This window comes from Mesoplodon mirus (assembly GCF_964341445.2).
Source record: "Mesoplodon mirus genome assembly, chromosome: 17".
Taxonomy (NCBI): Eukaryota; Metazoa; Chordata; class Mammalia; order Artiodactyla; family Ziphiidae; genus Mesoplodon; species Mesoplodon mirus.
This window is the reverse complement of record NC_138993.1, coordinates 12513751-12541747: the sequence shown is the minus strand read 5'-3', so window position 1 is coordinate 12541747 and position 27997 is coordinate 12513751. Positions and strand designations below refer to the sequence as shown.

At 41.5% G+C, this 27997-nt stretch overlaps 1 protein-coding gene across 1 annotated transcript; it reads right to left on the bottom strand.

The window, feature by feature from the left end:
- Positions 1–497: 497 nt before the first annotated feature.
- On the bottom strand, positions 498–27548 carry SERTM1 (serine rich and transmembrane domain containing 1). The gene is made up of 3 exons (XM_082602553.1): positions 27386–27548; positions 25516–25581; positions 498–3369 (listed from the first exon to the last, which is right to left on the bottom strand). The coding sequence occupies exon 3, from the start codon at positions 3190–3192 to the stop codon at positions 2869–2871; it is 324 nt and encodes a 107-aa protein (XP_082458679.1). The 5' UTR covers positions 3193–3369; positions 25516–25581; positions 27386–27548; the 3' UTR covers positions 498–2868.
- Positions 27549–27997: the final 449 nt, after the last annotated feature.

Genomic DNA, 27997 nt, shown 5'->3' with positions numbered 1-27997 from the left:
GCCTGGAGTTCAGCCCCGCACCCCCCCAGTGGGCAGGGCTGTGAGCCGTATGAGGGGCGGGGGGACACTTTGCTTGGAGAGACAGCAGTTACTTAGGTAGCGGTCCAGAGGTAAGACCTCCCTGTCCTCCACAAATACGCTTGAGCAATATATGCGACCCCTTCTCTGCCAGTGTGTCCTACTGACCATGAGCATCACCCAGGGTCCTTGTTAAACATACCAGTTCCCTGGCTCCACTCCTGAGGTCTGGACTGTGGCCCCGGAACCTGAATATTTCCCAAGCATCCAGGTGATTCTTCTGATCAGGGAAGTGTGGGTCTCACTGCTCCAGAGGGAGGGGACCCTTCAGAGATGGGGAGAGGCTGACATTTGGGCCACTAATTATTGACCCCGCTTCAGAGAGGACATGAAGGAAAAGCCTCCCTAGGAGAGAAGCTTGCAGACCACCTCACTGAGAACAAACAATAAGAGAACAGCCAGGCTTTCAGTGGGCTTGATTTCTTTATTTATAAACCAGTCTTCTAACCTTTCTGAACTTCTTAACACAAATTCATCTCAAGTTGTACAATCTGTTATCCTGACAAGCTGGGAATGACAAATCCTATTTTACATCTTTGAATGTTGCTTCCAATCACTCTAGTTAACCTTGAGAGCTAGAAACATCATGGCAGGGGGAGGAGGAGGTGATTGCAAATTTTTTTTAAAAGTTAGTTTTACTTTTAGAAGCCTTTAGATCTCCTCCAGAAGGAAAGAGTATAAAGTTACCCCTTAGAACAGATCATACTAAGATTGTACTGTTGTGTGGCAAATTTGCTCCTTTATTTTTTAAAATCAGTTCATCCAAGTCCTTTCTTCTTGGTAACCAAAATAGCACAAGATTAATCAAAGAGCAAAAGTGATAATATAGATGCCTCTGTAATCCTGTGCAGCTTTCACACAACTCTTAATTGGGAGTGTGTGAATATATATATTATATATTCTGAGAATGTGTTGTGTACAGACACACACACACACACACACACACACATACACACACAGAATGCTATAATGGTCTAAAATAGCAGAGTTTTTCTGGTCCAGCATTTATACTACATAATAACATTCTGACACACTGCCATGCTTTAAATGACAGCAAAGGCAAAATTTTTACTAATTATACATTTTAGGGCAGCAACTCTGTGCAGGTCTTATGGTGTTTGAGGACATTTTTGATATATATAAACCTTTCAATGTGGTCTGATTTAAGTGAGGCTTATGGATTTAAAAAAAAAAAAAAAAAAAAACCTTCTGATCCTCGCTTACCGATCCGCATTTCTCTCAGCATTTTAGAATGACAAAGATAGACCCTGCGAAAATGGCGGATTCTTTATCCCATCCCAGTTCTGGATGGAGATGCCACACAACCAAACCAAAGGGTGGCTTGAAGGCCCACCACTTAAGATTAGTAAATGTTTTGGACAAGAAGGATCCAGTTGCCATGGGCAGACGGGGCATGTTGATGCAGTGGGCTTCGTAGGCTGAATACATTCAGTGTTTACACCATGGACCATTTATTTTAAAATTTAAATTAAAATTCTTACTCTTAAGAAGCCACAGTTTGCTTGCTTTGTTAGGTTTTTAGGGGCAGCTTGATTCCCTCCATATTCCATGTCTATGTTCAGGTGTGTGGCTCATTTCACGGACAAAGCCCGAGTTCAGATGTGCTTGGCTGACCACAGTATGGCAGCCCCAGGATCACTAAGCTCCCAGCAGCTACCCAACGTGAGTGTTTACAATTTTAAACATAAATCCACATCCTGGAATCCTAATGTAGACTATTATGTTAACACACAACAACAAGTTATCAGAGACCTGTAACATTCATGGAGTATATAATAACATGGATATTAGCTATTGAGTCTTCTAAGTTTTGCAACCTAATGTGAGTGAACAAACATCTGACATCTTGGAGTCTTACTATAATCTGCACTAAACTTATAAAGACTGTGAAACTGAATAAAGGAACATACACAACTGCGAGGAGTTATTACTGTACAAAATACAACTAAATGAGTATTTTCCATATGTGTGATTCCATTGATGGGAATCATAGATATAAAATAAACGTCCTGGTGTCTGTTCTGGCGCTTCTCTTAGTAATAGCAACAGCAATTATCACAAAGAATTCTACCATGTAGGGGCATTATGACTATAACATAAGTAGGTAAAAACCCAAGCGGCAGAAATACATTACAAATGGCATTATAACACATATTTGTCTTGCTATTAAAAGTTAGTCTTCCAGAACTTTTCCACATATGACTTAATTCACCAATAAATGTGATTTAGAAAACATTTAAAATATTTTTGCCCCCAGTTTTAGAGATGCTATACATGAAATCTAAATTGACCCTTTTTTAAATTGGTGTTTCCACTTTATCTTTTAAATATGGATAATATCTTCCACATTGCTCAGACTTCACTTAGCCAGTTTCTGCCGAGTCCATTGATTTTACCGTTTTGTAAGAGAAGCCAAGTGCAGAGCCCTGATCCAGCATCCTCTGCTAGGCTGCCTCAGGTGAGTTCTGCCTCAGGTGTCCAACAGGGTGGCCTGACCCACTGAGAAGAAGCCAGCCCCAGATTCACCAAGCAGTCTGGGTGAAATTCTGCACCTTGCATGCATTTCTGTCAGCATCAACTCCGACATTCACAATGAAAAGCATCATGAACAGGAAAAAGAAATCAGGGCTGAAGGAGAAGGAGAACTGGGTCTAATCAGTGGAAAAGAACAAAATGGGCGTTTCTTTCCTGAGGCACGCACTTCATGCGACACTTCCCGAGGGAAAACTCCCCGAGGGGCTGCAGCATTGAAGGATTCTTACATTTTCTTCAGGAGGAAAGGTTTGAAAAAGTGGACCTTTGCGAGGAAATACTGCAGACTTCCAAGTTGGTGAAAGAACTTCCAGCGTCGCTTGGATACTCCGGGTAGGAGGAACTGGAGGAGATGATATTTTTGAGCCTCTGGAGGGCAATGATTAAAAGTAGAAGCAAGAAGGCTAACAGACTAAGGAATATGGACACATAGATGTAGACATTTGACAGGTGGCCTGAGGACGGGTCCACCGATGTGGACAGGGATGTGGGAAATAGCTCGAGGAAAGTTCCATTCTCCATACTCCCCGAGAATACAGATGAAGAGTCAGGTTCAGACATCTTTATGGAAGGTCAAAGAATGCACGGTATATGAAAAGCAGTTTCACACAGGGGTCAACAGGGACAGAATCAGCATTCTTTTTGTCATGATAGCATCAGCAAACATTGCGGGTGGTTAAATCAGTACAGCAAAACTCAGTTTCCAAGCAAAGGCAGCAGGGTATCAGGTGTCCATCACTGCAAAAACAAAGACAAAAAACCCAAAACAACTGAGTACATTATTCAGAAAAAATTACATTTGAATCTCACTTCCAGTTTTCACTTCAGCAAAGGCTTAATTATAAGAACCACCAGGGAGGCAAAAGAATGAAATAACTTCCCCAGGAACAAGTAATGTTTCTGTCTTTATATTACCAATGATGATATAAAAATGCACTTTTATTTGATCTCCACAGTACCCTAGGTGCCAGGTTTCTGCAAGGAACTAAAAATGAAATAAAAAGGAAAATATATTTCTGATACGTTCCATCTGCTGAGATTTCAACAGATGCTCCAAGTGCATGCTCTGAGAATAGGACCCCAAAAGTTAGCTCCAAACCTTCCTCCTCCAGAAAATGAATTTCCCGCACTCTTCAGCCCACCAGCATAATTCCAGACCAGTATTTCCTTCTAATATGCTTTGGAGAATCACTGCACATGTAAGTTTGCTTTTCATAATTTGCTAATTTGTTTATAAAAATATATCTTCTTGAACTTGGGGGCCATTTCTACATATTTCTTTTCTTTCAGGTCTACCTCTGTACTTTGTTCTGCATATGTTAGGCATTGGGTAAAAAACCTTTAGATTAACTTAGAAGAATAAAGGTTGGATTTCCTCTGAATGGTAGAAAGAGTACTAGCTTTGCTGTCAAGAGATTTAAGTTTGAGGCCTGAATTCTCCTTTATCTTTGGGAAGTTGGGCAAATTGCCTACATTTTCTGAGCTTCACTATTCTCATTCCCTCACTGTGTTATGCAGGGATCAAGATAATAGACAGGGAAGCACTTTGTAAATTGTTAAGATTGGGCCAAAATGAGTTTACTGTGTGTGGGTTGTGTGTGTTTGTGTGTATGTGGTGTGTGTGTGTGTGTGTGTGTGAATGGGTGCTGAGAAAGAAATGCTCTTGGCCATGTTCCCCCTCCTCACGGGGTCCCTTTGAGGAACACTGGAAACAAAGTGGACTGAATCAGGCAGGTAGCCCTGGGGCAGAGCATGATTCTGCAGGCTCCAGGCGTGGGGGTGGGTGCCGTGTGTCTCTGACACCCTCGCATCCATGACTGGGGAAGTCATAGCCAGCTTCTGCCTAGTTTGTGCGGGGGCGAGGGAGGCAGCCTGAGGAAGAATGATCCCTCCCGATGGATGACTGTCTTTCCTCAAATCCAGAAAAGATGCTCTTCCTAACTCTTTATGGCATTAGATCATTTTGTTGTAAATTTCCAATTTCCTTGCATCGGATGTAGGGAAACGCTAATGCGAAAATATCCACTCTGCTCTGGCTTTCCCTTTCCCTAACCTCTGCCCTGCATTTTACCTTGAAAACTTGCCTTTCCCTTTCGTTCCCCCAATCTAATTAAGTGGCTGATTCCTTGAGGGGCTGACAGTGGCCACTGTGGCTGTGGCTGAGTGGCACTAATGATCCCTGGAAAGGAGGGGACCCTTCTGAGAGGGCTGCCCTGTCCGCAGTCAAGCAGGCTAATCATCTTAGTGGCTCCTCAGAGGAGGCCACGGGCAGTTTTAGCACTTCCTAAAATAATCTGACTCCTAGTCCTCATTACACTTTGCCTGGTGATTTTAATTCCACTAGGCTGCTACAGGCTCCTAACAATCCTTAAGAGAGAGAGAGAGAGAGAGAGAGAGAGAGAGAGAGAGAGAGAGAGAGAGAGAGAGAGAGAGAGAATCATAGTGGGACTGCAAATGTGTTACAGTGATCTGGCAATACCTTGTCTTATACAGCACATAAATGCTTTAGCCACTCATCTTTTGGGAAAACAGCAGCATCTCAGAGACAGCATGATGTATAGGCAAGAAAACTAGGAAAGAATCTCATGGGCTGAATCAAAAGAAATCTTCCAGATGTTTTGGTAAGACCTCCTAAGTCTAGCTGAGGAAACTGGGAACAAAGAAGCTGATCGATTTGACAAAAGACATGTATCTAATTAGAAGATAAGCCAGGACTTTCAGCTCTGCCCATCCTCACCCTTTATACCATCTGGTCTCAATTTTCCTATCGTTTGGTAGTAATGATTTTACATCCTCTTTTTCTGGAATGGGCAGGAAGGTAGGGGCTGTGCATTTTATGTTGCTCCTCACACAAACTAGTTTGTAAGGGAGGTAGAGCAGGAATTATTATTCCCATTTTGCAGGTGAAGAAACCGATCAGCAAAGAAATTGTGATTTACTCAGGGTTCACAGCTAGTCAGCGACAGAGGACTGACAAGAACCCATGCCTGAACAGCGTTCGTAGTTTCCTCAAATATGGTAGGAAGAGAAAATGACGAGACTCAGGTAATTAGTTCCCACCTGCCACTTATTTTGAACGCGCTCACAGTTCAGCCTTGATATTTCAGCTTTCCCATTTGTCCAATGATACCTCTCCACGAGATCCTAAGTTAGGATGTGATACCGTGTCCAAAATCATACTTCGAAAACGATAAAAGGCCATCCAAGTAAAGGGCCGGTAGACAGTTCTTTCTCAATGCCTAGAAAGACTAGAGGAACTTCCAGGTCTCTGCTAGTCCAATAATTCTGACACGTGCAGGTCATCGATTCAGCTGGAATTGGCTGATTTTTCTAAAACCACCTTCGCTACCCAGAACTGTATCATTTTCTGGAGGTGAGGTTGGAGGCACAGATAATGTCACTGGCAATTCAGTGGCAGGGCTCACAACTGGCTGCCAGACCACTTGCTAAAACAAAGTTATCTCTTTACAGTATAAATATTCCAAGAGTACTTTTCACATCCTGAAGATCACCTTCTTTCAGACAAAAACCCACTGTGAGCCTCAAATGTCTATGGAATAGTTTCTAGCAAATGAGGTTAAGATTTGGGGAAAGCATCTGGTCTTCCAAGTGACATTGGAAGATGGTAGAAATGAACAGATGAAACCTTGTGTCCTTATTTGACATTTCACAATTAAGTATCTTCTCTAAACATCCTCCCCCAATACTTTAGATTTAATGTTACTTCCAGAATACTTCTTAATTTAAAATGACAGATCTATGAATTTCATTTCACTCTTCTACTCTGAAACAATAGAGCATATGCAGTGTTAGAAATCATTTTAATTTGATGACATTAGTTCTCATTTTCTTATAGATGTTTTAAAACTTGATAAATCTTCTTTCTCTCTGGTGAATGTTTTGACAGTCTATGTAAAATGCTGAGGACGATCCAAATTGTATGTGTTTAGGCACTGGGACAGTGTGAATGAGGCCCAAGGAGGTACTGTGGAAACAAAATCAAACAAGTGTGTTTCAGGATGCTGCTTTTTGGGCTGTTTCTTCCAAACAGATTGGGTTCAAAGGAAAGAAGAAAGCGACTTCATCTTAAATGCATAGCCTTGACCTATCTAGGGGCAGCGACAGCAGACTCTCATTTCAGGTAGCACCTGACACCATGTGGGGATTGTGTTGCTTTTTTTCTGAGCCATTCTCAGAAAGTGATTTTTGAGAAAGGAAAATGAGACAGTGAGATCAGAATATTATAAATGAAGATCTGTGGAGGTGTTTAAGTTCATGGTCCGCCAGCTTTCCCTTTGTCTCTTGGAATAAAGAACTGTGCTGAGGAGAAATCTACAAAAGGCAGTCACCTCCTGAAGTGAGCAAGGAATGACTATAATCTCACCATGAGCCCAGTGGGGTGGAAGATGGAGGGACCGCACAGATAAGTCAGACCTTGCGGCGGGGGGGTGTCTCTGCTTCCATGTCACTCAGCGCCCAGCCACTGTGACTCCTCTGAAAGAATGGAAGCTTTCCTTCCCATGGGGTAACTAGGGCTGTAAAGTTTTGGAGGAACAAAGCATACTCTCTGGTGTGTACCTTGCTGCTTGGTAAAAGGAAGAAGAGCTGACGAGCCCTCAACTCTGAGTTCTCTCACCTAAGCATCGCCAGACCCCTGGCCACCAGCCTGTGGGCAGAGCCTCTGCCAGGGCCTTGACTTCTACAATGCAACGTGTATAAAACTCTGCCTACAGTCAACCTCAAATCTGTCGCAGCAATCTCTTGAGTTTCTGACCTTTATTTAAATACATTTCTATGTGAATAACAACTCTTTGAAAGGTTTTTTGTTGTTGTGGAAAACTGGGACAAGCTGCTTTGTTCCCTTGCAGACATTATTCAGAGTCCCCTAGCTGTTATGATGTCAAACCAACATTTCATCCTTATCAAGCCCTACTGTGTCATCCTCCAAAAGGTGGTCTCCCAAACCATTAGCAGCGATTTGATAAAGTATTAACGTGATATGGTAAAGGCTTTTTCTGGTCTACACATGTAAAATTTAATAGTATAATGTAATGAATAGTTTTAGATGATACACTGGGTTTCTTTCTCTGTAGAATACAGAAACTACCATCTCCAGAATCTAGAAGGGAACTTGTCACATCTGAGCCCAGCTGCTTTTTGTTCTACTTAGAAAACAGCGTGTTTTGTACAAGACCTTGAGCTTTCCTTTACAATTTGCATGATTCTCTTTTCCCTTAACACTTTCTCCTTGCCTAGTCGCCTTTTAGGTTGTGCTAGGTGAGAGAAGATTGGGGCTGACAATACAGACTGGCCACTCACTCTTCTCTAAATGTAAATCTTGACTTGCAGTCAATGGCAGCACTTACCCCTGGGCTTGCAATAATGAAAATAAAGTTTATTATCTGACTACTAAGCTTATTCAGAGCTGATTAAGTCCATCCATATATTCGCCTGTTTGAGAATTGCTCCTACTTAATCAATACAACGCTTTTTTTTTTTTTTTGCGGTATGTGGGCCTCTCACTGTTGTGGCCTCTCCCGTTGCGGAGCACAGGCTCCAGACGCACAGGCCCAGCGGCCATGGCTCACGGGCCCAGCCGCTCCGCGGCATGTGGGATCCTCCCAGACCGGGGCACGAACCCGTTTCCCCTGCATCGGCAGGCGGACTCTCAACCACTGCGCCACCAGGGAGGCCCAATACAATGCTTTGAGAGAAGAATTTTGTGTGAAAATGAGTAGAATCTCACTGTGATTCCCTGTATCAGCACAATAAAAAACAAAAGCAAGTAAAGAAAAAAACTGAGTCTAGGGCCTCCCTGGTGGCGCAGTGGTTGAGAGTCCGCCTGCCGATGCAGGGGATACGGGTTCGTGCCCCGGTCTGGGAGGATCCCATATGCCGCGGAGCGGCTGGGCCCGTGAGCCATGGCCGCTGGGCCTGCGCGTCCGGAGCCTGTGCTCCGCAACGGGGGAGGCCACAACAGTGAGAGGCCCGCATACCGCAAAAAAAAAAAAAAAAAAAAAAAAAAAAAAAAACAAAACTGAGTCTATCTGCTGTCTCATAGGGTTCGAGAACCATCTCATGAAAGGAAGTGTGGAGAGATGAAGATTCTGAATAAGCCCTGGAATTCATGGTCTAGACTGGACAATGGCAGCCAAAAAAATTAAAATGAACAGTCATCTTTATCTGGGGTTCCAAAGAATGATCAGAAAATGTAATCAGAACTTTTTTATGGCACTTTGGTGAAAATTAAAGAAATGTCAAAGTAACAGCTTGGTATCTGTGATTTATGTTAAATGTCAATCTCTAGGGTAGGTCATTAGGTGGCTTTGGATTCAGTCCAATCTCTTATTATCTCTCTTTACCTTGGTGATGACTTTTATCTCTCTGGATTAGCCTCAGGCTCAGCAAAATAATTATATTATATTCAGAATACTTTTCTGTTAGACTAATTATTTTGTCCTAATTTTTAAAAGTTAGTTATCCGCATAAGGTATAATCCACAGACACTCAGAATATACATTTCTTGACATGTAAAACAGTGTAGATTGAGTAAAGCTACAAAACACACACACACACACACACACAAGAAAGTATTTCAGAAGGGAATGTAACTGTTTTGACCATCTTATCTTTGTATAGCCTAAAAAGTAATTATATTGATAGATATGACTTCCCTTGCATTTATATAGCAGTGTTTTCCTGGGGAAATCAAACTATTATTCTTAATAAATTTTTGCTGTATCTAAATTTCTTGTGAAGATTTTATGTCCAAATCACTGCCTTAGTAAGAATAATTATTTTAAAATGATACTCCCTTAGAAAAAGAGTTTAAGTGGATAATTTTCTGGATAAAAAGGTCAAATATAAAACCAGTTCTAGGCATAGTATCATGATTGTTTTATGATGTCTAGAAAAGACCAAGGAGGGCTCTGTCCTGCACTTTGGGGAAACTGGACCCATCTTGGTTAACACACTTAGTCTAAATCAAAATGAGAGAAGTGGCAGCTTAAAGGTTGAAGGAAGCCTGCACTGGTTAAGAAGTAGCAAAACAATGAAAGTCATTTTTAGGGAGCAGGAGAAAAGGCTATTGGCTAAACACTTGATTTAGAGAAAAAAACAAACAGCCAAAGAAATAATGACTTGAGGATCATAGGCAAGGTTGAAATGAATCAGTGTGAAGAAAGATGGTTAAGAAGAAAGATCAACCTTTCAAGATGTTACAGCATTTTTAAGGAGGACTTTTGGGTTCAGTTCTCTCCCTCCACTCAGCTTCGATCATTTCTAATATTTTAGAAAAGTAGTAAGAAAAAATACTCTTTATTCTTGGAGCAGCTAGAAATGGTTAAATTATAGCATTAGTATACACAAAAGCTTGCTTATTTTTAATTATACTAGACATGTTTTTGAAAATTCTCATTCAACCATGCTCTGGTTGGAGAATGGTGTTTCCTCCTTTTCCATTGTCTTTCATTCTGTCTCCACAGTTAAAATAATTTGTATCAAATATAGTTTTTGTCCAATCAGGAAATGCTCTTAACAGTCTCCTTATAGAGTATGATACGTGGAAAGATTTTGTTCTCGTAAACTTAATTTTGTGATTGTCATAACTCTATTTTTGAAACCTTTATAGGTAGACCACAAGGTATCCCCAGTCTACTCTCTCACGCTCCAGAGGCCTTTGGGTGCCTCTAAGGAAACAGGGAAGAGCTTGGAAATATGGGTTTTCTATAAGCATTTGATGAAGTCCACCCTACATTTAAGCAGACTCCTCAGAATTGGGCAGCCATGGGCCACTGGTGCCACACAGTATAAGAAGAAAATAAGAGAGCTTGTACGACTCCCGACAAATGCCACTCCTTCTTTTCTTGTTTCTACTGTTACCTCCCTCTTTAAATACATATTACTGTGTTTGTGGCTAATTGTCACCACTGATCCCTCTTTCTCTGAATTCCTCACTCCATTTCCCTTCATCTCCCATTGGCATCCAGGTTAATGTGTTCAGTGAAAACCTTTCTGTTTGTGTATGTTTCTGTAAATGTCTATTGTTTTGTGTATGTTCTCTTGTAAATATTCATTTGTCTTGTAAATTTTCAACATAAGAATGGATCTGTAGTAAATGTTTCATTCACTCCATAACTTAAACCCCAAACTTAATTTCCACTTAAAATATCTTGAGAATTGAGGCATATGGAAGAGAGGAACATAAATTATCTAATATATCCACCTCTCTAATTTTGCACTTAAGAATATGCCAAAAACTAATACCCATTCTCTATCTATAAAATAACATGTACATGTACAATTTGGAAAAAAAAAAGTGATGACATAGGTTGTCTAAAAAGAACTTCAGTATTAGCAAATTAATGAAACAGGTCACTATTTATATTTCTCTATTGACAACTATAGTCATGTATTTGTTTAAACTAAGATGTTTTGTAGCCTATTCCTTAGAAATGGATTGGAATATGACAAGTATGTATAAGGGTTTTAAATCTTGCATTTCCCAGCGGGGACTCAAGCTCTTGGAGTCATCTACATGATGACATTTTTAACCAAGGCATAGTGTTTACTTGAAATAATGAGCCATCGTCCGTCATAATACAACTACAAATAGAACCTTAGTTGATTACATAGTGTATACGTTGCCTATCCCTTCTGGATATTAGCCCAGTGCTTAGCATAATTCATACATATGAATTTTGCTAAATAAGTTCTCTCATTCTTCCATGGCTGGCAGTCAATGTATGATGATGCTTTCCATAATGAAATGTATATTTAAAAAGAATAATGCTTAGTAATTGGCAGCTTAGGCAGGCTAAGTTCTGGTTACATACAGTTTTGGCCATATTACATTATTTAGTAGTCAGATGAATAATCAGAGAAGAAAAAGTAGGATGCAGATTTCAAGATTTATCCTCTAATGTGATGAAAGATCCTTGGACCAATTAAAAGAAAAAACAACATTGTTATAAAGGACATTATTAGGATAACGGGGGAAATCTGGACATAGACTGTACATTGGATAATTGCATTATATCAATATTAAATTTCCTAAGTGTGATATAGGAGAATGTTCTTGTTATTAGGAAGTACATGTTCAAAGTATGTAACTATAAAGTGTCACAGTTTCAGCAGCTAACCAATGGTTCAGCCAAAGTAAATAAGTACACATACACATATACATACAGAAAAGATGATAAAGCAAATGTGTTAAAAGGTTAACAACTGATTAGTCTAGTTAAAGGATATATAGGTGTCCATTGTTATTATGCTTGCAACTTTTCAGTAGGATTGGAGTTTTTCAACATACAACTTGGGGAAAAATTATTTATCCCCAAGGATATTAAGAAATATGCTTAGTATAATATGCAGTAAGGCAGCCAAAAGGTTAGAAGCTTCTAAAGAAATACACTGATTAAGCTTGATTCTCCCATGGGCATTGGAGAAGTTCAAGTATTTGCTGCTACCATCATGCCCACTAATCCACAGGTACAGGAGGTGAAGCATCAGAGAATAAGTTAGAGGAGGTTTAATATGCCCAAGGGCACTGGGTCCATGGTGGTGGGAGATGCTGCCTGAAGACCAGGAATGGTGACTGGCTAGCCAGCCTTGCTCATGACTTCACTCTGCCAGCATCCACTGGTCTGAATCTCAATCTGGGCCTCCAGGATCATGGGATCCAGTTATGTTCATCTTCCATCATCAGTCATCTTCAGAGGAAGCCAAGGATATCTTTCTTGCAGTTTAAATACCCAGTCAAAGGGAGGGGCTTTGGAGTCATCTTGAGTCAAGAGAGAGTAGTTTTCTTTCTTTTTAAAAAATTGAGATATAATTGACATATAACATTGTATTAGTTTGGGGTGTACAACATAATGACTTGATATTTGTATACTGCAAAATGATCACCACAATAAGTCATCATCTGCCACCATCCATAGTTAAATTTTTTTTCCTTGCAGTGAGGACTTTTAAGATCTACTGTCTTAACTTCAAATATACAATGCAGTATTATTAACTATAGTCACCATACTGTATGTTATATCCCCATGACTTATTTATTTTATAACTGGAAATTTGTACCTTTTGACCACCTTCACCCATTTCACACACACCCTACCCCCCTCCAATCAGTTCTATCTATGAGCTTGTTTTTTTGTTTTTGGTTTCCTTAGATTCCACATATAAGTGAGACCGTGTGGTATTTGTCTTTCTTGGTTTGACTTATTTCACTTAGCAAAATGCCCTCAAGGTTCGAGAGAGAGTTGTCTTCTAATGAGGACTAATGTGTAGGTGGACTCTGGGGAAGCTCACTGAGATCCCCCAATAGCCAGTGAGCTCCAGCTTCCACACAGGGCCTGAAGGAAACAACAGCAGCAAATAAACACAGTACAAGTGGGAGACTTGATTTAGGCAGTAAGCGCCAAACAGTCTTCAAACACCAAGTCCAGCAGATTAAAGAACTCACACTCCGTACAACTCTTAAACTAGCAACCACCTCTCTGACTGCCCTGGTTTGGGTGAATCCTCTAGTGTGGCAAGAGGCTAAACCCAACCACATGAGCTCTCTTACAGTCCAGGGTCCAGTATCTTTTGAAATAGGAGCCAATAAACAATTTTAAGAAAATCTAGTTGTTGCAAAATGCAGCTGCAAATGAAAAGAAAATATGGAGCATTGATATTAACAGTGCTCTTCATCAGTCATCAGCAATCATCTGACTGAGGCTCTAGGTAGGTACCCTAAATTGATGAGTACCAGATGAGTCAGATTTTAGGCAGAGGTTACATAGAACACCAACCCTATAAGGAGACAAAGTGATCTCTCATGGCTCTGAAATTATTCTTCTACCAGGACTTCCAGGTTTACCAGGGACGGCAGAAGACAGAAAAGAGGACATTGTGTCCTTCATCAGGAAAGCAAGTTCCCATGTGGGATTTCCCACAGTCCTGCTAATCCTTTGTGTGAACAGAGCAGCAGAGCTTGCCTTAATATTCTCGCATGCATCCTCTCTCTCTCTCTCTCACTCCCTCTCTCTCAGGCAGTACAATGAACTCAAAAGTCTGGCTAACAAAGAGAATGTCTACATGTTCCTTGTAACATGGAACAAAATGACATGGCAGGCTATCAAGTGTGGGAGGAAATCAATTCCCCAACAGCCTGTTGTCATATGAGATAACAACTCAAGACCAGAATCTGTCAAAGACAATATGGATGCAGTAAACAAGTGTAGGCTCAGATTCTCCCAGAATGTATTTCAACTTAGAAATGCAAGGAGGTCAAATTGGAAAATAATGAGTAATTATTTATAGAAAACAGACTGCTATACTGATGACCTATATGAAAGAGTTACACATTCTTTTAAAAAATATAAATAAATATGGTTTTACTCATGGAAATCATGAGTATCTTAAACAAGATTTAACAGACTTTGGCTTTGTCCTTTATCAGGGTTGTACTCTTCACCTTACCCTTTAAGGTTGTGTGCCCTGTGCTTTTTATTCAATTGTAGGAATAGCCTTGGTCAGAAACACACGTTCACACGTCACTCACTGCTCTTACATCTAAGTTCTCTTTTATTTCAGTCATGTGCCCTGGATGACCCTGGATGTAGGGGGGCACATCCTGCCAGAAGAGTGGTGGGAAGTAGAGGGGAGGGGATGGTGGGAGCATCCCCAAATGATTGTGGAATGGGAACAGAACATGACAGGCAGGGAAAGGTGGACCCGGGATGCTTGTGTAGGAGAAGGAATGTCCAGACAAACTAGTTTGGAAAAACAACAACAAAATGAATGACAGCAGCCGATATGTATTAAATAAAAGCATATACTAGTTGTGTGTGTGTGTGTGTGTGTGCATGGTGCAGGTGTATATTCTTTAATCTTCACAGCTCTTTACTCTAGTTATTATTATCCCTCACCTTTCTTTAACCAATGAGAAAATTAAGGATCAGAGAATTTAAAAGCTTGCCCAAGGCTACCCAGCCACATAGAAGCAGGACTGGCATTCAAATCTATATCCCCATGTCTCCAAATTTTATGTTCATTACATTTCTTCTCTCTGGGGAGGTTGGAGGTAAAAGAGGGATAAATTTGAGACCTATGGTCCTTGGTGATGTTCATATGTTTCTGCCGTTCTTCCCTCTGTCCAGGTATGTTGTAGGGCTGCGTGTTTCCACCCCCTCTGAAATTAGGGTGGCCGCATAACTTGTTTTGACCAATAAAATTTGGGGAAAAGTGACATGTGTCACTTCTGGGTAGAAAATGTAAGACTGCATGTGAGATTTGCTATATCCCTTCCCTCTGCTGCAATAACGGTGTGAGTTCGAGCCAGCTTCTGTCAGTATTATGTTAAGTGCCCTCTATGCCTACTTTCTGGAGGGTTTTTTTTTTATCATAAATGGGTGTTGAATTTTGTCAAAAGCTTTTTCTGCATCTATTGAAATGATTATATGGTTTTTTTCTCCTTCAACTTGTTAATATGTTTCATCACATTGATTGATTTGCATATATTGAAGAATCCTTGCATTCCTGGGATAAACCCCACTTGATCATGGTGTATGATCCTTTTAATGTGCTGTTAGATTCTGTTTGCTAGTATTTTGTTGAAGATTTTTGAATCTATGTTTATCAGTGATATTGGCGTTTAGTTTTCTTTTTTTGTGACATCTTTGTCTGATTTTGGTATCAGGGTGATGGTGGCCTCGTAGAATGAGTTTGGCAGTGTTCCTCCCTCTGCTATATTTTGGAAGAGTTTGAGAAGGATAGGTGTTAGCTCTTCTCTAAACGTTTGATATAATTTACCTGTGAAGCTGTCTGGTCCTGGGCTTTTGTTTGTTGGAAGATTTTTAATCGCAGTCTCAATTTCAGTGCTTGGGATTGGTCTGTTTATATTTTCTATTTCTTCCTGGTTCAGTCTCAGAAGGTTGTGCTTTTCTAAGAATTTGTCCATTTCTTCCAGGTTGTCCATTTTATTGGCATATAGTTGCTTGTAGTAATCTCTCATGATCCTTTGTATTTCAGCAGTGTCAGTTGTTACTTCTCCTTTTTCATTTCTAATTCTATTGATTTCAGTCTTCTCCCTTTTTTTCTTGATGAGTCTGGCTAATGGTTTATCAATTTTGTTTATCTTCTCAAAGAACCAGCTTTTAGTTTTATTGATCTTTGCTATTGTTTCCTTTATTTCTTTTTCATTTATTTCTGATCTGATCTTTATGATTTCTTTCCTTCTGCTAACTTTGGGGGTTTTTTGTTCTTCTTTCTCTAATTGCTTTAGGTGTTAGGTTAGGTTGTTAATTTGAGATGTTTCTTGTTTCTTGAGGTAAGATTGTATTGCTATAAACTTCCCTCTTAGAACTGCTTTTGCTGCATCCCATAGGTTTTGGGTTGTCGTGTTTTCATTGTCATTTGTTTCTAGGTATTTTTTGATTTCCTCTTTGATTTCTTCAGTGATCTCTTGGTTATTTAGTAATGTATTGTTTAGCCTCAATGTGTTTGTATTTTTTACAGATTTTTTCCTGTAATTGATATCTAGTCTCATAGCGTTGTGGTCGGAAAAGATACTTCATATGATTTCAATTTTCTTAAATTTACCAAGGCTTGATTTGTGACCCAAGATATCATCTATCCTGGAGAATATTCCATGAGCACTTGAGAAGAATGTGTATTCTGTTGTTTTTGGATGGAATGTCCTATAAATATCAATTAAGTGCATCTTGTTTAATGTATCATTTAAAGCTTGTGTTTCCTTATTTACTTTCATTTTGGATAATCTGTCCATTGGTGAAAGTGGGGTGTTAAAGTCCCCCACTATGATTGTGTTACTGTCAATTTCCCCTTCTATGGCTGTTAGCATTTGCCTTATGTACTGAGGTGCTCCTATGTTGGGTGCATAAATATTTACAATTGTTCTATCTTCTTCTTGGATTGATCCCTTGATCATTATGTAGTGTCCTTCTTTGTCTCTTCTAATAGTCTTTATTTTAAAGTCTATTTTGTCTGATATGAGAATTGCTACTCCAGCTTTCTTTTGATTTCCATTTGCATGGAATAGATTTTTCCATCCCCTCACGTTCACTCTGTATGTGTCTCTAGGTCTGAAGTGGGTCTCTTGTAGACAGCATATATATGGGTCTTGTTTTTGTATCCATTCAGCCAGTCTACGTCTTTTGACTGGAGCATTCAATCCATTTACATTTAAGGTAATTATCGATATGTATGTTCCTATTACCATTTTCTTAATTGTTTTGGGTTTGTTATTGTAGGTCTTTTCCTTCTCTTGTGTTTCCTGCTTAGAGAAGTTCCTTTAGCATTTGTTGTAAAGCTGGTTTGGTGGTGCTGCATTCTCTTAGCTTTTGCTTGTCTGTAAAGGTTTTAATTTCTCTGTCAAATCTGAATGAGATCGTTGCTGGGTAATCTTGGTTGTAGGTTTTTCCCTTTCATCACTTTAAATATGTCCTGCCACTCCCTTCTGGCTTGCAGAGTTTCTGCTGAAAGATCAGCTGTTAAGCTTATGGGGATGCCCTTGTATGTTATTTGTTGTTTTTCTCTTGCTGCTTTTAATATTTTTTCTTTGTATTTAATTTTTGGTAGTTTGATTAATATGTGTCTTGGTGTGTTTCTTCTTGGATTTGTCCTGTATGGGACTCTCTGCGCTTCCTGGACTTGATTGACTATTTCCTTTCCCATATTAGGGAATTTTTCAGCTATAATCTCCTCAAATATTTTCTCAGTCCCTTTCTTTTTCTCTTCTTCTTTGGGGACCCCTATAATTCGAATGTTGGTGCGTTTAATGTTGTCCCAGAGGTCTCTGAGACTGTCATCAATTCTTTTCATTCTTTTTTCTTTATTCTGCTGTGTGGTAGTTATTTCCACTCTTTTATCTTCCAGGTCACTTATTCGTTCTTCTGCCTCAGTTATTCTGCTATTCATTCCTTCTAGAGAATTTTTTAATTTCATTTATTGTGTTATTCATCATTGTTTGTTTGCTCTTTAGTTCTTTTAGCTCCTTGTTAAACGTTTCTTGTATTTTCTCCATTCTATTTCCAAGATTTTGGATATCTTTACTATCATTACTCTGAATTCTTTTTCAGGTAGACTGTCTATTTCCTCTTCATTTGTTTGGCCTGGTGGGTTTTTAACCTTGCTCCATCATCTGCTGTGTGTTTCTCTGTCTTCTCATTTTGCCTAACTTACTGTGTTTGGGGTCTCCTTTTTGCAGGCTGCAGCTTCATATTTCCCGTTGTTTTTGGTGTCTGCCCCCAGTGGCTAAGGGTGGTTCATTGTGTTGTGTAGGCTTCCTGGTGGAGGGGACTGGTGCCTGTGTTCTGGTGGATGAGGCTGGATCTTGTCTTTCTGGTGGGCAGGACTGGGTCTGGTGGTGTGTTTTGGGGGTGTCTGTGGCCTTATTATGATTTTAGGCAGCCTCTCTGCTAATGGGTGGAGCTGTGTTCGTATCTTGCTAGTTGTTTGGCATAGGGTGTCCAGCACTGTAGCTTGCTGGTCGTTGAGTGGAGCTGGGTCTTAGCATTGAGATGGAGATCTCTGGGAGAGCTTTCACTGTTTGATATTACGTGGAGCCGGGAGATCTCTGGTGGACCAATGTCCTGAACTCAGCTCTCCCACGTCAACGGCTCAGGCCTGACACCCAGCCAGAGCACCAAGACCCTGTCAGCCACATGGCTCAGAAGAAAAGGGAGAAAAAAATAAAGAAAGAAAAAAATAAAATATAATAAAATAAAAGTTATTAAAATAAAAAAATTTTTTAAGTATTAAAAATTAAAAAAATTAAAAAGTAATAAAAAAAGAAGGAAAGAAAGAAGAGAGCAACCAAACCAAAAAACAAGTCCACCAATAATAACAAGCGCTAAAAACTATACTAAAAAAAAATGAAAGGACAGACAGAACCCTAGGAAAAATGGTAAAAGCAAAGCTATACAGACAAAATCACACAAAGAAGCATACACATATATACTCACAAAAAGAGAAAAAGGAAACATATATCTATATATAAAAAAAAAGGAAGGGAGCAACCAACTCAATAAACAAATCTACCAATGATAATAAACTCTAAATACTAAACTAAGATAAACATAAAACCAGAAACAAATTAGGTGCAGAAAGCAAACCCCAAGTCTACATTTGCTCCCAAAGTCCACCGCCTCGATTTTGGGAAGATTTGTTGTCTATTCAGGTATTCCAGAGATGCAGGGTACAACAAGTTGATTGTGGACATTTAATCCGCTGCTCCTGAGGCTGCTGGGAGAGATTTCCCTTTCTCTTCTTTGTTCACACAGCTCCTGGGGTTCAGCTTGGATTTGGCCCCGCCTCTGCGTGTAGATCACCTGAGGGTGTCTGTTCTGTGCCCGACAGGATGGGGTTAAAGGAGTAGCTGGGGCTTCCGTGGTGGCACAGAGGTTGAGAATCTGCCTGCCGATGCAGGGGACACGGGTTTGAGCCCTGGTCTGGGAAGATCCCACATGCCGCAGAGCTACTAGGCCCACGAGCCACAACTATTGAGCCTACGCGTCTGGAGCTTGTGCTCTGCAACAAGAGAGGCCACGATAGTGAGAGGCCTGCGCACTGCGATGAAGAGTGGCCCCTGCTCGCCGCAACTAGAGAAAGCCCTCGCACAGAAACGAAGACCCAACACAGCCAAAAATAAATAAATAATTAATTTTTAAAAAATAGGACACAGCAAAAGCAGTAGTAAGAGGGAAGTTTATAGTGATAAGAGCCTACATTAAAAACAAAGATTTCACATAAACAACCTAATTTAAAAAAAAAAAAAAGAAAGAAAAAAAGGAGCAGCTGATTTGGGGGCTCTGGCTCACTCAGGCTGGGGGGAGGGAGGGGTACGGAGTTCAGGGCAAGCCTGCGGCGGCAGAGGCTGGTGTGACACTGCACCAGCCTGAGGCGCACTGTGCGTTCTCCTGGGGAAGTTGTCACTGGATCACGGGACCCTGGCAGTGGCGGGCTGCACAGATTCCGGGAGGGGAGGTGTGGAAAGTAACCTGTGCTTGCACACAGGCAGGCTTCTTGGTGGCTGCAGCAGCAGCCTTAGCATCTCATGCCTGTCTCTGGGGTCCACGCTGATAGCCACGGCTCACGCCCGTCTCTGGAGATCTTTTAGGCGGCGCTCTGAATCCCGTCTCCTCGCGCACCCCAATATAATGGCCTCTTGCCTCTTCGGCAGCTCCAGACTTTGTCCCGGACTCCCTCCCAGCTAGCTGTGGCGCACTAGCCCCCTTCAGGCTGTGTTCACACCGCCAACCCCAGTCCTCTCCCTGGGATCTGACCTCCAAAGCCCAAGCCTCAGCTCCCAGCCCCCGCCCGCCCCGGTGGGTGAGCTGACAAGCCTCTCGGGCTGGTGAGTGCTGGTTGGCACCGATTCTCTGTGTGGGAATCTCTCCGCTTTGCCCTCTGCACCCCTGTTGCTGCGCTCTCCTCCGTGGCTCCAATGCTTCCCCACCACCACCCCCAGTCTCCGCCAGTGAACGGGCTTCCTAGTGTATGGAAATCTTTCCTCCTTCACAGCTCCCTCCCTGAGGTGCAGGTCCCATCCGTATTCTTTTGTCTCTATCTTTTCTGTTTTCTTTTGCCCTACCCAGGTACGTGGGGTGTTTCTTGCCTTTTGGGAGGTCTGAGGTCTTCTGCCAGCGTTCAGTAGGTGTTCTGTAGGAGTTGTTCCACATGTAGATGTATTTCTGCTGTATCTGTGGGGAGGAAGGTGATCTCCGCGTCTTACCCCTCCTCCATCTTGAAGGTCTATCCAAGGATTCATCTTTCTATCCATGATTCAGCACAGTTTCTGGTATAAAGATGCTCAATAAGTATTTGTTGGATGGTTGCAGGATTGAAAGGATAAAGGAATGAAGAAACTTGAAGCTTCTTGGAGAGGTAGTCCCTATTTGTTCTATTTTTGGTTGCATGATAATATTTATTGAATGAATGAATGAATACATGATCTTGTATTAATTCATATTGATTAGTCAAAGGGTAATTATTCAATAGTAAAGAAAAATTATGAACACTCACTAAATTTATAAATATTTTAGTTATGGCAATAAAATTAATAGTTCCAGGCTCCAGAGGAAACTCTGACCATACTTTTATCAAACGATTGTGTCTCTCAACAATATTCAACAAATATTTTATTGAATCAAGTGTCCACCAGGATAACTGAGGAAAGGATGGAGGAATCTGCTGTTAATACTGAAATACATTATCATGAACATAGCTGAGTGGTTGGAACGAATGTATTCTGAAGAGCACAATAAAAATCGAAAGGGAGTTTACCACAGTGAGTCAGTGAAGATGTGACTGGATGTGGAAGTAAGATGCATTGTTTTTTATTTAAAGTGTTAAGTTAAATTCTATGATAATCCCATCCTTTGAAAATTACCAAGTCCCTTATAATCACAACCTTTGTCCCTGTGCTCGTCTGTGGAGATAAAAAGGGTCAAGGACAATACGTTGATCATTGTAGGGAAGGGTATTATAATTTACTGCATTCAGCAACATCATGTACCATGGTGGTGTTAGTCACTCTATCTCAAGGATAAACACACCTTCCCCTCAAAAAGACCCCAATTTCAATAGAAAATCAGTACAGAAGGAGAAAATGTTTACATTTTTATAAATTTCTCAATTTAACTACAAAGCCCCACATTAGAGATCAATGCCACTCAGAGTAGCCACTTGGCTCCCTCAGGAATATATGGGTTACGAGTCCTTGTGAGAAGAGGAACTTGCAAAGCAATGCTTCCTTCATCAAGAAGGTCTTACCACCAAAATAGCCATCTAAACTAAAAAGTGTGCTTAGTGCCTTACTTGATTTATATTCTGACTCAAGTTCCATCTCTCATGGTGAATGAGTAATTAACAATTCAAGGGCTGGCACTGGTGCGTGAACTTTACTTTGAGTAGCATTTTGTCTAGATCATAGCCGTGGTGATGTGAGCAGTGATCAGTATTGTGCTCACTATTGTGCTCGGCCTGAGAGTGATCAGTATCAGCAGTATTCTGCTAGGAAACTTAGAAAATAACAGCTTCTTAGAAAAATAACACAAGGAATGAAAACACATGGGCAGAAAAGAAGCAAATATTTTCTCTTCTCATTCATTGTGGAACTAACTTAAAACACTTTTCATGTATCTAACTCATTCTGTCTCTCCTTACGGTCACTCAATATTAACTTTCCTCTATGAAAAAACCAATCTAACCATACCAAAACAAAAACCCAACAAGAAACAACAACCACAACATTAAAGGAGAACGTTTTTCATAGAATCGAGGAGGTGGAAGTCCTTAATAATCAAGAAACTGAGGTCTCCAAAAGTTACGTAAATTTTGAAGGTCATTATTTGTACTCCTTAAGACAAAGGATGGCAGAAGGAGACAGCTGGAGACAGAAACCACAAACTGAGAGCCCAGGATTCCTTTTCCAACTCTAAATCCATCTATACTCATCTGAGCTGGGTGGCCAACAAGAGGAAATCTAATAAAAAACAAGTTACTCAGTTTCTCTTGTTATTGAAAGTTTATCATATCAATCCAAATATAAGCTAAGTGGGATCGAATGGATAAATATAAGACCAAATTGCTAGGGATGATAAAGTGATAAGAGGACAGAATGAAGGATCTTGGAAACTAATTCAGCTGAACCAGGCCAACTTTGTTGACAAGGAGTCCTTGAAGGTCTGAGAAGCATCAGTCAGCATTCCACTGTCAATCTCAAAGGCTTGGTTCCCATAATTTAGCACTCGACTGTGAAAACCAAGGTCAACAAACTCACGAAGGACTTTCTCGTGAGTAATTGTTAGAATAATCAGTTGGTTGCCAAGGCACGTGAAGAGCACAAAGGGAGGGGATTGGTAAATATTTTATTTTTTGACCTGGATTCCATTTATATGAGTGTGTTCAAGTTGAACACATAAATCATAAATTATGTACTTATGACTTGTATGTTTTCTCTGTGAATATTAAACAGCAATAGAAATTGTTATTTAAGTGCAAAAAATAATGTTGGGCATATAGAAGACACTCTGGGTCACAGTGGGGAATATCTACCACTTGTTGGATGAATTATTGAGTGCTTCCTTTTTTACCCAAAAATATATGGCATATAGGCTAATAATATAAATAATGAATTCTGATAATTTACCCTATGGGAAAAAAATCAGACAAATTTAAGATGCACATGCACAAAGATGTACACTGTAGCTAAACATTGGAGCTACCAAGATGACCATGAGTCAAGGATTCGTTAAATGAGTGATGGAAGAGTCATACAAATGGAGGATTCTGGTGTAATCAAAAGGATTATATGTTCTAGCATGGAAAGATGTATGACAGAGTCAAAAAGTAAGCTTCAGACTCGTGCATAGTATGATTCTGTTTTTAAAAAAAAAAAAAAAAAAAAAACTACTAGCACGGCCACTGCTACTGCACATGCATCCACAATTTTAAAGGCACGCAAAACCAAACCAAACCAGACTAAACTAAAGGAAATAAGAGGTTATGCACCAAGCTGTTAACATGTGATTTGTTAGCGGGTGACATTATGGATATGTTCATATTCTGTTTTGTGTATGTCTGTATTTGAATGTTGGTACAAAGAATATGAATTGAATTTTAATCAGAAGAACAATATGGGTATTTTCATTAAGAAATAGAAATAAAATTTAATTATAGCTTATGCAGTGAAAACATAACTGATTTTTGAGCCCAGAACTCTTTCTCTTCCTCCTCTTCCTTCTTTTTTTGTAATGTATACACTTAACACAAGCCTTTGAAATGATTCATATGTACCTTTTATTTCAAAGTTTAAGACTCTCAGGCTGAGGCCAGTAAGTCAACCTGCCCAATAGGACTTGACTGCACTTTCTGTTACAGTTGCATTTTACAGCATGTTCTAAATGTTCTATTTAAGAAATGAGAACATAAATCCCTCTGCTATAATCCTGGTCATAGGAAAATTGAAAGCGAGTAAGAACCAAACCAGCTTAATTGGCAACAGTTGATAGATAGCCAGGTACTGTTGATCAGTACTAGACTACCGTGACAAATGAATCAGGAAGGCTGCTGTCTTGGCTACCCTTGGGGAGGGAATCTATATGTTAAGTGTTCCCTGAATGAATTACTTTAGTATTTTAACTATGGTTAAGTCATCTTCCTGTCTTTCTGAGTCTGAAACAGGTTCTTACAACCACCTATGCTTTTGTTTCCCATCAAAACTTGTATTCAGGGCTGTTAACTTCTTAAGTCACGATTTTTAACAACTGTTATAGACTAACAATTTCCGGACCTGTTCACTGTTGCCTTTAACAGCATCAGCATCAATGTTCAAGCCCATAATACAAATCATAAGTCTGGGCCGACTGATCTCCCATTTTAATGCAACTTAATAAATAATAATTTAAAAGTTAGGAACTCAGGAAATATTAATGACAGTCTATCCTGTTCCTGATATGAATTCAGAGGATTGAAATATTGACACTGTTCTGGCTGGATTGTGCCATGTCGTATTTAAAGATACTGTTAAATTGTATCTCTGATATGAATTCAGAGGATTGAAATATTGACACTGTTCTGGCTGGATTGTGCCTGTCGTGTTTAGAGATACTGTTAAATTGTATATGGCTACTTGACTACTCAGAATCTCCATTTTTTTGTGGCTGTTGTTGTCAAAACTTAGTGTAGACTAAATAATAACTATTTCCTGGTAATGCAAATGCGAGCATGGATTCTATTCATAAGGAACTCTTGAAGAAGGCGTTCTATGTCACGTGACTGAGCATCTCAGAGCACCCTCTCCCAGAGACATCTGCCACAAATCAGAATCAGAGGTGACGAGGCCCTAGAATGTGGCTCGGTAGCCTGCTACCCTGGACCTGCAAAGACCAGTGGATGCACAGATGGACTTTCCAGTTCTGTGTCAAAGGCTAGTCCACATGTGGGTATCATGGACTACTGAATCAAATCAAGCCTCTGGCTTGATTTCTGTAGGTACATCTGTTAGCTAAAAGGAATCCTGCCAACTCAGGCACTTAATTTGAGCTTCCTCTCTGTTGGGTTTCCTAATTCCATTAACTAACTTGAAGGCTTTATTGTTTTCTTAGTTGTCATTATGAACAATAATGAAATAGTCTATAAAAGTTAAGTCTGTGATGCTTTGTATTAATGTAGTAATGTAATTATACAATATGTTCCATATATATCTATTTGAAGAAAATTCTTCTGCCATACTACTTTTTAGCTTCTAGTTTCATTTAACAAATGTTTACTGAATGGTTCATGGATGCCAGGAGCCAGGCAAGTGGGACCTACACCAGTGCCTGATGTCAAAGGCTTTTCATAATTTTCCAGGTTCTTAAATTACTATTTAAAAAACCCAAATGAGCAAAACACAAAAATTCAGCCATAATTTTACTTTTTGCTTTTCCCTAATAACTAAGCAAATCTTAAAAAAATATTTAAATATAAAACAGTTAAATATAAATTCTACAAACTTTACAAGCACAGGGAGAAGAGTAAGCCCAGAGAAGAAATATTATCAAATGGGCTGAGACTTGATCTAGAGTAGAAGCCAAATCAGAGAATTTTGCCTGTGATGGCTTAATCTTTCATTCTTAGAAAAAATGTATGACTCCAAGTTTACTTAATGATTAGTGTGATTAATCATTCTCACCAATCAGCTCTGTCATCCTTCATCTGCCCTCATTAAAAAAGAAAAATAAAAAAGAAACTCAGGAAGCCTGCAAATAAACCTTCTGAAAGATTTGAAGCCACACACCAGCATACTGTTATTTATCCCTTTACATCGCAGACATCCAGTAAAATCTGTTGAATTGAACTAACCAACAGCAGGGAGAACAGAATGGATCTTACCTTACGTGAGGCTTCTTTAATGAGAACCGTAAATGTGTGTGTGGTGAAGCTCTTCAAGCACTTTGCCTTATGTAGAGAAATCAAAAATAGTAAAATAATAATAATAAGCCAAATAAATAATAAACTTCAAACACAAAAATGGAATACCCCACCCATTTTCTGGAACTCACTATTCCCAGAATACTTCAGAGGTTGGCAAATGGTTCCCCATCCCCACAATGCCCAGCATTTGAAGGTGACTGGGACGTGCTCTGTGGGGTGGTGTCAATGCGAGACAGTCTCACTAACACACGCTTCAAGAGCCATTCACATTACCTATGAGCTATGTGCTGATTATAAAGGGTGTAAGTGGCAGGGGGTGAGAGTGGGGCAAAATGCCTTTATACTTAGCAAAATAGAGCAGTTTAGTCACAAAACATATTTAAGCATGTCTAGGAGCTAGATCACGAATAAGCTAAAACACAGGCTAAATACTGCTTTTTTTTTCCTTTTTTTTAAAGGATGCATTGGGCTGCAAGACTGCATTATGAGGTAAACCTTTGAAGAAGAGTATTGCTTATCTTGACTCTTCTCCCCTTGATAGGCAGTTGTCTGACAATGAATCTGAAAAATCCAAAGTGAAAAGCACCTGAGAAGAAAGATCTTGAGGCATGGTCCCTCAGGTCGGCCTGGGACTGCCCAGGACGTAATCGCTGCCTATTTCCCGCCCTTTGCACCTGGTGTCTGGACTGAACCAAATGCAATGGCTTCGAGACGTCATGCAGCCATCGGATCCCATTATCCCCCGCAAAGAACTACCCAAGTGCTTAATACTTCAGCAGAGAATTTTCCGAAGGAAATTTAACGGGCAGAGGAAACGAAGGACAATAGGAAACGGACCCTGTCCCTGGAGTCTGACACCAAACCCGGGACCAACGGGGTCCCAGGCGCCTGGCGGTGGAAAGCGAGCAGGTGCAGCCCGCTAACCTGGTCTGGTACTCAACAAGATGTTTCTGTGAATGAAGGGGTCCTTCTGCTCCCCGCAGGACGGCACATCACACACCTCCCTCCTCAGTTAGAACTCAAACAATTTGCCCATGATGCATGCACCTCGGCAGGGAAACGCAGGATTCCAGCGTCTCATCAGATCAGGGAAAAGGGAAAGGTAGCTGGTGCGTTTTCCTACAACCAAGAGCTCGGGAAACCACGGCTGGGGAACGCCAGGATGTTCTGCGCCAGGTAGAACTTAACCGGATTTGGAGCCACCGGAGACAGGTGAAGAGACTCACGCGAGCAAGGTAAGGTACAAAGCGGCTGTCAGTGTGCGCGCAGCGAGTCCCCAGGAAGGGACGGATGGCCCCCAGAAATCCAGGTAGGCGCCAAACACAAGCGTGACCGCACACACCACAAAGGCAGGAATAACCAGAATGCACCCAGAGACACGCTCCGCAAAGTGCAGAACTGTCTGCACTTGCACAGGGAAATCAGTCAACCTCTGCAGCGGCAGACGCGAGGGCAGACCTCCCCGGCTCCCTGCGTCCGGGACAGAAGCGGGTCATCCCGGGACCAAGGACATTGCGTCCTACTGTAGCCCCATGAAGTCACCCCAAGAACAGGGAGAGCCGGGCAGCGGAGGCTGCTAGCGGGCAGTAAGGACGGAGCCGGCACGAAGGGGACAAATTCGGGGGTGTCCAGAGCAAGGAGCCAAACCGCGGAGAGCCGGGGAGAGTTTGCGAGGCGGCTCAGGAGGGAGCGGAGCCTCCGCGACCCGAGGCCGCCCCAGGAGAGGAGACAGGGCGCCCGTGGCAGAGGGCGAGCCCCCTTCCGGGGCGTCCCCGGCGCCCACTCCCCTGCGACTGCTCACGGGCGGCGTCGGGAGCCCCTCACTGACCTGCCAATAGGGACGCGCTGATCTGCCCCGCCGGCTCCCGCGCTCGGGGTGGGACCGGGCTGCGCCGACCTCCTCGCGGGCGCCCGGGTCCCGCCGATCCGCGCCCGCGAAGCCGTCCGCGGGAATGTGGGGCTCACTGGGGCGGCGGGCGCAGCCAAAGTCTTCCTCCCGCCCCCAGCCGCACAGCCAATGACGGCGAGCGGGACCCACTCCCCGCCGCCGCTCGGGCGGGCGCTTGGGGCTAGGACTGGAGCCCCGCTCGGGCGAGGGAGGAGCTTGCGCCGGCGTTGGAAAATCCTGGAGGAGGAGGAGGCGTTTGCGCAGGGGGCCCCATCTGGGGAAGGCAGGTGTGCCCTCAACTTTTGTGCGCGCGTGTGTTTTGAGGGAGGGGACGCAGTTTCCTTGGGGACTCAAGGACCTCCCTCTGCAGGCAGAAGCATCTACTTCTTGCCAAGTTTCTTCTCCTCTTATCTTTTATGAGTCCGCGGAGCACCCCGTCCAAACCACGAGTCCAGGTGCATCACAGCAAGCCCAGCTCTGAGCTGTTTGGGGCCCTCGCCCGGTCCTGTGGGCCTGGCCTCAGACGTCTCTCCTTCGGCGTTTCTCTTCTTT